This window comes from Rhinolophus ferrumequinum, chromosome 15, assembly GCF_004115265.2.
Source record: "Rhinolophus ferrumequinum isolate MPI-CBG mRhiFer1 chromosome 15, mRhiFer1_v1.p, whole genome shotgun sequence".
In the NCBI taxonomy this organism is placed as follows: domain Eukaryota; kingdom Metazoa; phylum Chordata; class Mammalia; order Chiroptera; family Rhinolophidae; genus Rhinolophus; species Rhinolophus ferrumequinum.
In genome coordinates, this window is record NC_046298.1 from 31,492,326 (window position 1) to 31,504,552 (window position 12,227).

At 54.4% G+C, this 12,227-nt stretch overlaps 1 protein-coding gene across 1 annotated transcript; it reads left to right on the forward strand.

The window, feature by feature from the left end:
- Positions 1–401: 401 nt before the first annotated feature.
- Positions 402–4,860, forward strand: FOXF1 (forkhead box F1). Its single transcript, XM_033129512.1, has 2 exons — positions 402–1,950; positions 3,407–4,860. The coding sequence occupies exons 1-2, from the start codon at positions 825–827 to the stop codon at positions 3,565–3,567; spliced, it is 1,287 nt and encodes a 428-aa protein (XP_032985403.1). The 5' UTR covers positions 402–824; the 3' UTR covers positions 3,568–4,860.
- Positions 4,861–12,227: the final 7,367 nt, after the last annotated feature.

Here is a 12,227-nt window from a genome sequence, read left to right on the forward strand (position 1 = left end):
GTCCCGGGCGCCGCGCAGTCCTTCCCGGGGCGGGGAGAGTGGGGAGGCGGTCCCTCACGGGAACCTACGCCTGCTGGCCGCGGGAACCCGAGCCGGCTGTGCCCACGATGGCCACGACCCGGCGTCCGCTGCCGCCACTGCAGTTGCGATTTGCCACGGGTCTGTACTCGTCGGGGAAGGCCGAGGACCCGGGGTGCGTTTCCCGCCGCGCGGCCCGGGCAGGGAAGGCGGGGGCCTGTCCGCAGCGGGGCTAAACCGCAGGCTGTGGGGGCATTAGCACTTGCTCGCCAGGTTGGTGGAGGCGGGGCGGGTTGTTTCGGCAGCCGCTGGGCGGTGGGGGTGGGGGCCCTTTAAGCGCCCACCAGCGCGGGGGCCGGAGGGGGGCAGAGAGGGGAGGGAACTCTTGGAGGGTCTTACGCCGGCCCCGGAGACGCGGCCGAGAGAAGATGCAGTGAGGGCGGCCTCTGCAGGAGTCGTGGAGCCGAGCGCTGCGGGTGGCGGGGACCAAGCGCTGCTCCCCGCGGGGTCTCACGGCCGCAGGCCCTAGAGGTGGTGCTTCCCCCCCAAAAAATCGTTGGGGGTGGGGGCTGCCTCGCGGCCTCCGCCCTTGCTGCAAAGAGGCTGCCCTCAGCCTTCGCTCCGCTCCTTCCCTTGTGGGAGGGCGAGAGGGAAAGAGGGAGGAGAGAGAGGTGGGGGAGGAGAGAGCTGGAGAGAGAGAGGGGGGCTCTGCGCCAACCGCCGGCCGATCCAGCAGCAACTCCGGGAGGACTGGCGGGCAGGCGGGGGAGGGTGCGCCCAGGCTCGCTCGGGAGAAGTGGCCGCCGATGACGGCAGAGGTGCAGCCTGCCCCGCGCGCGCAGCCCCCTCCCCCCCGCCCTCCTCCCCCCCCTTCTCGTCTTCCTCCTCCTCCTCCTCCTCCCCGCTCGTCCGCGGCGCAGAGCAGCGGCGGCAGCGGCGGCGGCAGCAGCCACCCGATGTCTTCGGCACCCGAGAAACAGCAGCCACCGCACGGCGGCGGCGTTGGCGGCGGCGGGGGAGGCGGCGCGGCCATGGACCCCGCGTCGACCGGCCCGTCCAAGGCCAAGAAGACGAACGCCGGCATCCGGCGCCCGGAGAAGCCGCCCTACTCGTACATCGCGCTCATCGTCATGGCCATCCAGAGCTCGCCCACCAAACGCCTGACGCTCAGCGAGATCTACCAGTTCCTGCAGAGCCGCTTCCCCTTCTTCCGCGGCTCCTACCAGGGCTGGAAGAACTCGGTTCGCCACAACCTCTCGCTCAACGAGTGCTTCATCAAGCTGCCCAAGGGCCTCGGGCGGCCGGGCAAGGGCCACTACTGGACCATCGACCCGGCCAGCGAGTTCATGTTCGAGGAGGGTTCCTTTCGGCGGCGGCCGCGCGGCTTCCGAAGGAAATGCCAGGCACTCAAGCCCATGTACAGCATGATGAACGGGCTGGGCTTCAACCACCTCCCGGACACCTATGGCTTCCAGAGCTCAGCCGGCGGCCTCTCGTGCCCGCCCAACAGCTTGGCGCTCGAGGGCGGCCTGGGCATGATGAATGGCCACTTGCCGGGCAACGTGGACGGCATGGCTTTGCCCAGCCACTCGGTGCCCCACCTGCCCGCCAACGGCGGCCACTCGTACATGGGCAGCTGCGGCAGTGCGGCGGCAGGCGAGTACCCGCACCACGACAGCTCAGTGCCCGCCTCCCCGCTGCTGCCTGCTGCCGGTGGGGTCATGGAGCCACACGCCGTCTACTCGGGCTCCGCAGCCGCTTGGCCACCGTCGGCTTCCGCGGCACTCAACAGCGGCGCCTCCTACATCAAACAGCAGCCCCTGTCCCCCTGCAATCCCTCGGCCAACCCCCTGTCCGGCAGCCTCTCCACGCACTCCCTGGACCAGCCCTATCTGCACCAGAACAGTCACAACGCCCCAGCTGAGCTGCAAGGTGAGTGGGGGAGGCTGGGCTGCGGTGGTTCTAATCCCGGGGAAGTCGGGATATTTGTGAATACACTGCGCCGGACCCAGCCCCCCAAATTGCTGACCGCCCTGGGCAAGAGCCTACAGCCACTTCTGTGGGGTGCCAACCCCAACACTGCTGTGTCTCTCAGTCCCACCTATCCCTGTTTGAGGGATGAGTGCAGCTTGGTCTCCCAATTTGCACCAATATGTCGTTTCTCCTTTTCTGTTCCAACTCCAGGCTGCTGGACGCCCAGAGCCTGACCAGGTAGGCCCTGTCCCCACCAAAAAGACTCAGACACGTATATTCTAAGACCTTTCTGGTCCCTTAGGCCTCCTTCTGCCTCGGCAAATTCCCAGGATTGAGCTGGGGCCAAGCCCTGGCCAGCTGGCTCACCCTCCTGGGGTGGTCACTCAGAAAGCTACTGAAAGAGCTGCCTCTGCTCCTTGCCTGGGCGGATCGGAAGAGTTAGGCCCAAAGCCGCCTGCGCCTGGCGCTGAGAGGCTCAGGGCCCCAGCCCTTTAGGGAACCAGGCCTGGCCATGGGAACGTTGAGTTGGGGGCATTTTGTGATGACAGAGGAGGAGAGGGGCTGTGGCCACGACCAGAGCAAGGGTCAGAGTTGCAGACCTCACAGACTCTTTGTTTCTCAGGATCCAGGTTTTCAGGTCTCCAGGTATCCCTTCCCCAACCCTCTGAGAAAGACCATACAGAACAATCTTTCCTCCTGAACTCCCGGTCTCAGCACCCACCAGCAGCCTTCTGGGCCTAGTTCTGGAAAGAGCATGGAGTTAGCTAAGTGGGGCCTGTCAGGGTCAGCTGTCAGCAGCCTGCCAGAGGCAGAAGCTCCGGCCTGGAGGCTGGAAGGCCGCTTCTCTGTGGGAGCTGGGGGTCACCCTGCTTGGACTGCTTCAAACTCCTGGGCTCCAGCTGCCCCAGGTGCCCTGTTCTCCAAGGGGCACTTCCTCTGGAGAAGCCACCGTTTGCCCCTGTAATGGCCTGCGCCTGTCTCTCAATGCACTGAGGCCTCCAGAGCCTTTGGGGTTGGGAAGTGGCAGCCCCGGCGGCAGGCCTCAGGCTGTCCAGGAGGTGGAGGCCACTAGGGCCCTCCCTGGCGTCTGCTTGCTCCTCTCGGCCGCCCTCACCCCTTCCTCATCGGCATCCAGAAGCCCCCGGTCCTGGGCTCAGTGTCCAAGGTTGGAGACGCCCAGGCGGCGGGTGCTCCCGGGAGCCGGGATGGTTGCCTCGTCCCGGGATCTTCCTCTGGAGCACAAAGCGTGGCCCAACCTGGGGTCGGGAACTCGGAGGGGAGTCTGGGTGCGGCTGGTAGAGTGTGGGGAAGGGAGGGCCCTGCGTCCCCTGGGCAGTGGGCAGCCCTGTGTCTCTACCTTGAACTCTGGCCCCTGGCACTTACTCTTTACTTCTCCCTGTCACCTCCCTCACAGGCATCCCTCGGTATCACTCGCAGTCGCCCAGCATGTGTGACCGAAAGGAGTTTGTCTTCTCTTTCAACACCATGGCGTCCTCGTCCATGCACTCCGCTGGCGGTGGCTCCTACTACCACCAGCAGGTCACCTACCAAGATATCAAGCCTTGTGTGATGTGAGGCCGAAGCCCACGGGGCCCTCTGGGCAAGGGCCACACGGCACAGGGACCCCGGAACCCATCGCAAGAAACTGCTTTATTCTCGAGGTATAACCGTTGGCAGAAGAAAAGGGTTTGACTCCTCCCCAATCGGATTATTTGGAAAGGAATCCCCATGGCAGAGACACCGCTCGGTGGGGCACAGTGGTCGGCACCTCCTCCCCTACTCCCTCGAAAAATTTTAAAAATGGTGGCGGTAGGGCCTGATCTGACTACAGCTGTTGGTAAATAAATATCTATTTTTGATCCAATTGAAACCGGCTGAGAAGGTGCTGTGTTGGGGGAAAACCCTCAACATCCAAACAAAAATTCTGCTGAGGTCTCTCCCCTCTCTTCCCCTCCAATGGAAAAAGCGGGGGAGATTTTTTTTTTTTAGAAGGCAAACATATGAGACCATCATTATCAAATACTTTTATTTTTGGGTTGAGTATTTATCGTTTTATTTTTAATTTTTAATTTTTTTTTTTTGGAAAGAATGTCTTGGAATGCGCAAGTCTCTTGTTAGAGCTGTCTTTTGCAGGGAAGGGGGGGCACGAAATCGCGTTCTCCCTCCCGACCTCAGAAGCCCTCCATCAACCACAGGTGGATCTTTGTGCGGACAACTTGCATTTCTGAAGCCACTGTTCGTCTTTAAAAAAAAAGAAACTAGATGGAGCCCAGAAGTGAGCGGCTCTCCCGGCCTCTGCCACCCCCCGCCGCCTTCCTCTTCTTCCTTCTCTTTTTGGTTTTGTTTCGAATTTTATTTGGGCTTTTTTTGGTGGGTGTTTTTCTCACGAGACCCGGCCGTTTCCTGACCTCTACTGTAAACTTTCTTGTGCGCGAGCAAGGCGAACACAGCGCGACGCGGGGACTGAGAAGGCCTGGCGAGCGCGCCAATTCAGGATTGCGGTGACGCAGAAAGGTTAAGGCACTTTTTAAAACTATAGCAAGGCTCATCCTGTTATTTATTCTTTCTTTCCCTAATAACCGAAACACCGCATAGGCTCCTCCGTTTATTAGTATTAATGGTGTAACTTTGTTGGCAATATTTGCCGCGTAGAATTTTTTTTAGCTATCCATTGTAAATTTGAAACAAAGTCCGAAACAAATTTCCATATGTTTTATATAAATATATATATAAAATGAAGGACCACCCTCCTTTTTTTCTAGTATTTTGGCTGCTGGGGTGCAGCGTTTGTGACACGTATTTTAAATTTCCTTCTGCACTGTATAAAATGACAATTTGAGGATGTTTTGCCTTTTGTGTATTTTTTCCAAAAAAAGAACAAAAATAAAAATGTATAACATTTGTATATGGCCTTAACATTGTATCAACTAGAAATAAAATCGCATGAGTATTTTATTGGGATTGCAGAATATCTTCCAAACCCCCAAATACAGACAGAAACCCGCTTGGGATAGCTCGCCTTTTTTCTTGTATTTAAAATATGGGTGATTCTGAATACCTTTTTTCTTTTTCATTTTCATTTTTTGGCTAATCCTCCTCTTTTCACTCTTCATTTCACATTGAAGTGAAATCTGGACGTGAGTAACTATTTTTCTTGGCTACTGTTTTTTAAGAAGAGCCCTCTGCCCCTCTAAATGTCATTTCTCTTTTTAAAGAAATAATCAAACGTTTAAAGAAAAACTATCGTCCTCCTCCCAGGGAAGACCATAGATATGTAAAAATATATAAAAATTATATTTTTACTTTTTTCCCATTCCAAAACCAATGAGAGTTTTGAGTTTCAGACTTTACTGTTCCAATATTCTATCTGTTATAAATCATGAAAGAACTCTAAGTTTTTTGGTAGGTTTTTTTTTTTTGGGGGGGTGCCCTACACTTGGTTTTCCCCCAATCAAGGAGTGAGTAAAATTTGTGCAAAAAAGGGCTGTTGGTGGGAAAGCAAGGTGACAGGCCCGTTTCCAATCCTGTAAGCAACATTTCCTCCTAAATCATTAGGGGCAAAAAAACATTTTTAAAAACCTGTATCTACTGCTAATCACCCTCTTTCTATTCCCATCCCCGCTATTTGGGAAAACAAACACAATAAAGTCGCATTGTTGGTGCGGCCTTTCAAGACCCACCGCAGTTTCTCTGAACCTGGTTCTTCTCAAATTTGACATTTTGGACGTGAGGGTAATTTCTCCGGTGCTCTGTTACATCAAAATTATCAATAAACTCCCCCGGGCAATTAATGTCCCAAACTAACAGCTGTCTATAAAACCGAGATAAAATGGACAGGAAAAGGCCGGCGACTCCATCCCTCGGGGTCTCCGGCGGGCCGAAGCAACCGGCCAGGGTCTGCTGGACGAAGCGCGCTGTCGCCCGCACGCGCCTGGCTCGGCGCTCCGGGCGTAGGTTCTGAGCGGACGGAGAAGGCACTGTGCTCTGTAGGCGAGGCCACCTCTCGGCATCCGCTGCCTCCCCCCGGTGCCCAGGAAAACAGGCCAGAGAAAAGCCCCCAGGCCTCCAGCGCGGGAATATCGCGTTCGCTCTCACCCAGACAACCTCCGCAGGCAACAGCGGGCCTCTTCCTCCCTCCGTCGGAGACTGCGCCCCAATTAGGTCCAAGGCTCCGGGGAAATGGGGCTGATTAGGAGAAACTCAATGCCAGCCCAGCCGGCGCGCTCCCTGGTCTCCTCGTGCAGCGTCTCCAGCTCTGGTCCTCTCGCTTGGCCCCTTGGCGCGCCAGAGGCCTCGCTGCGCCCCGGTTGCGCGTGGCTTTGGCGCCGCTGCTGTATCAGAGCCCCGGACGGCGGCGAACCCTGGCCGGTTTTCATCTCCCTAGTGGCGCCTGCATTTCTGCAGTATCTCCCAGCGCACCCACATCCAGGCTGCAGGAAAACGGGCTCGGGGAGCCCTGGGATGGGCATGGCTGCTGTCTCCGGGCTTGACCCGGGGCCTGGGGATGACCGAAAAATTCAGTCTTCCCAGCGAGGAGAGTTTGGCTTCTGACAAACCCGAAAGGATCAGATTCCGCAGGCAAAATTGCCTCCACACCGACGCCCGCGATTTCACACCGCTGCCTCCGCCGCTGTTGCTGCACGGAGACCAAACTTGATTGGGTGGGGGACACAGGAGCCGCGGGGCTCCGAGCTCCCACCGCCGTGAGCTATGATAAAAGTGTGCCTGTCAAGTGCAAGTTACAAGCTTAAAATGTAAAGGCCCTCCTGAGTCTGGTGCGGAATCACTCGCCCTGCGTGCATAAATGGGAATCGTTCTAGTTAGTGTAGGGTCATCCTCCATAGAATTAATTCAAAAATTTTGCGCATACCTTTAGGGGCTTTGTCTTGGAACAGCGCAGTCCATTACTACATACATTTAACAGCCCTAAATGTATGTAATAATAAAAGGTACAGAGGCAGGGAAATGGCAAGAATGTATGCGAAAGGGTTTCTGTTCGTGGATCCAAAATCCCGCAGATGCCGCATTTCTAGAGCAGGCTGATGCCCTGGGCATATCCGAGACTCAGCAGCACGCCCATTGCACTCCCCTGGCAGCAGAAGCGCCTTGGCGCGGCCTCTGGGCTCCCTAGCCCCAGGCAGGCGAGAACTGAAGCCCGGGAGGCCCCTGGAGCTCGCTCCCAGGGCCAGGTAGGTCGAGAAGCACGGGGAGGCTGGAAGGTGCTCAGGGTGTGCGCTTCTGATGGAAAAGTGTATGGCCCACGGAGGTCCACTATGTCCCAATGTTTTTTTTCCCTTTGGGACTGGAGTGCCAGGGACGGTAAGGGGGGTGATGGCACATGAATGCCTGGCTACCTACCTGCCTGCAAGGGGCCCAGTAGCAGGCAGTTCTCCCTAGGTGGTGGAAAGATGCTCTGCCACCACCTGACCACAACCACTCAAGTCACCTTGGAGCCTGGGTTTTCTCATCTCTAATAATACTGTTCTCCCAGACCTATGGGTGTGTGTGGGGGGGTGGGGGCAGCGGTGGCACCCATAGGAGTGGCCATGTGACCCCAGCATGTCTCACTTTCCTCCTGGAGAGATCTGGTGGTGTGTAGGTGTGAGCAGGTGGGGTGGGTGGTATAGGAGGTGCAAGAATCCATATGTTACAAAGCCTCCTGCTCAGGGACTTCCGTTGAGCACCCAGTTTGTGAACCGCTGAATTCCTCATCTCCTGCAATGACTCACTTGGATGCTGTTACCCTCCCCAGGCAGAAGGATGACATCCCATGTGGCTCAAGAGATGGAATTTTGACAGCGGGGTTGGTCCTGGGGCTCTGACACGGATCTGTCCCCAGATCTCCTAACCTCCCAGGCAGAAGGCCCCTGAGCTTCCTGATGGTGGCTTCACTTCTGATGGTGGTTCTCAGACTGCCACCCCAGAATCTTCCTCATCAGAAATACGTGGGTGGTCTGCTCAAACTGCAGATTTTGGAGTGGGGCAGGGTGCCTAGGGCCACTAGATTAGAATCCGTGGAGGGGTTTCCCAGGAATCCACAGTCTTCACAGATTTCCAAGTGGTCCTGGTGAGGTGCTAACGTTTACTCTCCACTCTCCTCCAGTGTTTTCTGGGCTCCCAAGAAAACCTCCCGCAGGCATCTCACCGTGGCCTCTGCTGCCCCCTCCCGCCCAGCAACCCAGGGCAGTCTAAAAAGTAGCTGTCTGAGAGCCGGTGGAGCCTAGCAAGCGGATACACATGCAGCTAATGCTTATGAGGCATACCATATGCTGGCCAGCGGCGACCCCTCTTCACACATGCCATCTCAGGTCACCTCAGCAGACCTCAGGCAGGTCTTATTACTACTCCCGCTTCCTAGATGCAGAAACGGAGCTAGGACAGGTTAGGGGACTTGCCCCAGACATTGCTGGTAAGAAGTAGAATTGAAACTCAGACCCAGGATTGTCTGACCCAAAACCCATGTCCCCCTAAACATTGTGGTATGTGGTGATAGGACACCCATTTTCCTCCAGCCACTGGGCCTAGTGAAAAAAAAAAGAGGGAAACTGAAGGGTGGTCCATGATCCAGCTTCTGCCGGTTGCCAGCTTCTGCTGGGGAGATGGCAGTAGACGGGGCCCCATAGGGGTCTGAGGTCTCTAAACACAGCTCCTTTCACACCCTTCGATACCTTCAAACTATGGGGGGTTCATGCAGATGAGGTGGGGAGACTGGCACAGCGGCCCAGAGCAGATCCGTGCGTTCACCTCCTCTTTAGGACAGTGGACTTAGCTTTCATGGGCTTATACCATGGCCCCTCACGAGAGCTCCCTTGACTTCCTTGAGCCCCCTTAGTCCAGTGGAGAAAAACTCAAACAAAAGTTGAAGCTTACAGCGAGTGAGGCCAGCTTGGTTGGCACGTGTAGCTGTGCCTCCCTGCTCTGTTTCTGGGATCTCCTGGGCATCAATATCTCGGGGTTCTAGACTATTTTAAGGAGAATGGCCCTTGTTTGGTGTTTCCTGCAGGCACATCCTGGGGCAGAGCTCCGCTGGGCAAGTGGCGTGGCCAATAGGCTGGACAGTCAGGAAAAGGCCACGCCCATTCACAATGGGACACTGATTTATTGTAGGACTGAGGCAAATCCTGGGCCTCTAACAGTTATATTATGTGCTTTGGGGATGGGCAGAAGAAGAGGGACAACGCTTTGCAATTGTCAAATATTATTGGCATACAGGAACAGGACAAAGAAAAAGCCACCACAGATTCATTCAGTCAAGAGACACCAAGCACCTACTATGTGTCTGCCATTGGGCTAGATTCAGTGGCGGACACACCCCTGTCATCATGGGTTGACCGACAAGTGCACTGTTTCCAGCTTTTTCTAGCACTAGAATACTGGTGTGTGTGTATGTGTGTGTGTGTGTGTGGGGATTCACATCCACATCCTAAAGAAATGACATCACCAAGGGCAGGGCCACCTGAGTCAAAGCAGAAAGCTGGCACTGTTCAAGGCCGCAGTGTGAACATGGTCACCAAGGTGCCCCCTCCAGCTCTTATAGTGTAGGCTGTCTTCTGGGGACGTAGAAAGTGAGCCTGACCAGAATGGATGAAGTCGCTTGGGCCAGGTATAGGCCACACCCATGTCTTATTTCCTACAATGCTTTGCGTCAGCAGGATGGAAATGCAGGGAGAAACTTTGCAGTTGGGCAGTGGTGACAAGCCCCTCTGAGCATCTTATTAAACTAGCGATATCGTAGCAGGGAGGAGGCTCAGACCACACATCCCACTGTGTCCAGGGTTTATGGTCCTTAGATGTCCCCCGGAAAGGGATAAAAATGTTTGTGTTTGGAAATTTCCCCCAAAGGAAGCCATAGATCAACATACTGTTTTCACGTGGTCACGGCTTGTGTGAGGCAGGGAGGGCGGGGCCACTCCTGACGACCCACCCAAGGCATTTCACCACCTGGCTGTTCTCTGTGAGGCAGCAGCGCCACCTGCTGTCTTCTTTGAAGTTTGTGTTGGGACAACAGCAAACTTACTACAAATAAACCCCACCAAGGAAAACTGATTTCACCTGAACATGGACAGCTGACAATGTGCACAGATGAACCTGATTTTGGTGTTTCAGGCCTATTGACCTTTGTTAATGGGTAGCTGGCTTTTTGGGGGAGAGGGTCAAACTAAATTAGTCTTTTCCTAATTATACAAACGATAGGGCTTATTTAAACTAAAATAAATAAACCTTAGAAAAGTGAAAAGAAAGCAAACCGCTTCAAACCCCGCCCCGGAGACAGCTGTGTGTGTCCCAGGAGATGTCCCCCTGCACACACAGAGACCCTGCCGTTCCTGGAGAAGCAGATAGCACACGTAGTGGTGGGGAGTGTGGGAGTTCAAGTCCTGACTCCACTTCCTAACTTTGCAAGCTTCGGCAGGTGCTTCTCCTCTGCATGCCTCAGTTCCCAGTCTATAAAACGGGAATGATGGCAGGAGCACCTCTCTCAAAGCATTGTTGTGAGGCTTGAGTTAAAATCTATGAATGGCTTACAGGTGAAACTGAGGCACAGAGAGGGTAAGCACTTTGCCCTAGGACACATAGCAAGTACACGTCAGAGCTGAATTTAATGCATACCCTGGTGTGCAGGCTTCAACACCATGTCTCTCAACCATTAATCGTCTTTCTGGTGTCCCGACAAGTCACCAGGGTTGCCAATGACCCCTGAGGCCCTGTTGGTGGTCAAGAGGTGAGCCATCCATGTTTCCCCAGAAGACAGGCTTCTCCTGTGCTGACTAGGAGGGATCCTGGGGCTAAGGCCAGCTTTGCTGTGTGACCTTAGCAATTCATGTAACCTCTCTGAGCCACGTCTGTCTCACCTGGAAAATGTAATAGTAGCTGCTTCGTGGGGTTCTTCTAAGGGTTAAGTGAGTTAATCCACCCTCCTTCCGAAGTGAGGAGGGATGTTTAATTTGCTCACAACTCAGCACTTCAGGACCTGAGTTTATTGCTTCCAAACCATCCAAAGTGCAAAATGTCCACATTACATGGTCACATGTCAACTCCCATTTTAACCTTTGTGATTTATGGACATAGAAAATAAAGGGGTCCATTCACAGGAAGAAATCCTGCCCAGTTAGAGGAACAGGAGTGTGGGTTCCACTATTTAGAAGTCTCTGCTGGTTTGAAAACGCGCCCAGGCGGTCTCCGGTGAAAACCTGGGATGACGACGAAGACTGGCAAAGCCATCAGGATTCATGGGGGGAGTGTGGAATGGGGGACCAGCGGGGCTCTGCCACACACCAGGGAACAAGCCACCACAACTCAGCGCCTCAGTTTCCTCATTTACAGATGCAATAAAATACAGGGCTATTTCAAGCAAAAAGGCAAGTCTGAACCAGTGCCTGTCACATGGTGGGCTTCCAGCAGGGGTAGCTATTTAGAGATGTACGGACCAGAATTGAAGGGAGTAGGATAGACGCAACATAGACTGGACGAAAAACACTGCCCTGTCTGGAGACTCTCCTGCAGGCTTCTGAACTCAGCAGACCGGGGCCCCAAGGGCATCTCTGCCACCGGCATTCCATGTGCCTTGGGGAAATCACCCCACTCCTGCACTCTTCTAGAAAAATGCCACTGGCTTGTCTGCCTCTTTCTACCTTAGGTGGCAAGGTGAAGACAATCCACCGTGAAGGAAGACACATGAATAATTCTGGCTTCATCTATGAGCTGCTCTTGACTTTGCTACCAACTAGATGGGAGACTGTGGGTAAGTCCATTCTTCTCTCTGTACCTTGGTTATGTCTGTGAAATAGGGACGTCCCTCAAACGTGATTATAAGGAGTAAGTGAAATTATGCAATTGTGTTAGTGTGGACAATTCATACTTATATATCTTTAACAATACATACGTATATATAAATGCATCATATAATTTACTATAAATATCATTATAATATAAATGAAATTATGTGATTGTTAGAGGAAAAAATCCCCCTTTTTTGTGGGGGGTAGTTTTGTTCTCACCCGCTTATTTGTCATCTTGTGTCATAATCAGCTTCTTTCTCCTGATGTGGTGTCTGGAGTGAGGTGTGCGTGGGTCACCAGATGAGAACTAGAGAGTCCAAATGATGTCAAAGGACAAAGTGGGGACAAAGCGACAGACGTGGTGGGCAGGACTGTTCCCCTGGAGGGGAGGCGAGGAGGGCAGACTGCTGAGCCCTGGCTTAGGGCCTGTTGGCTGGGATGGGGAGGATGGGTGCAAAC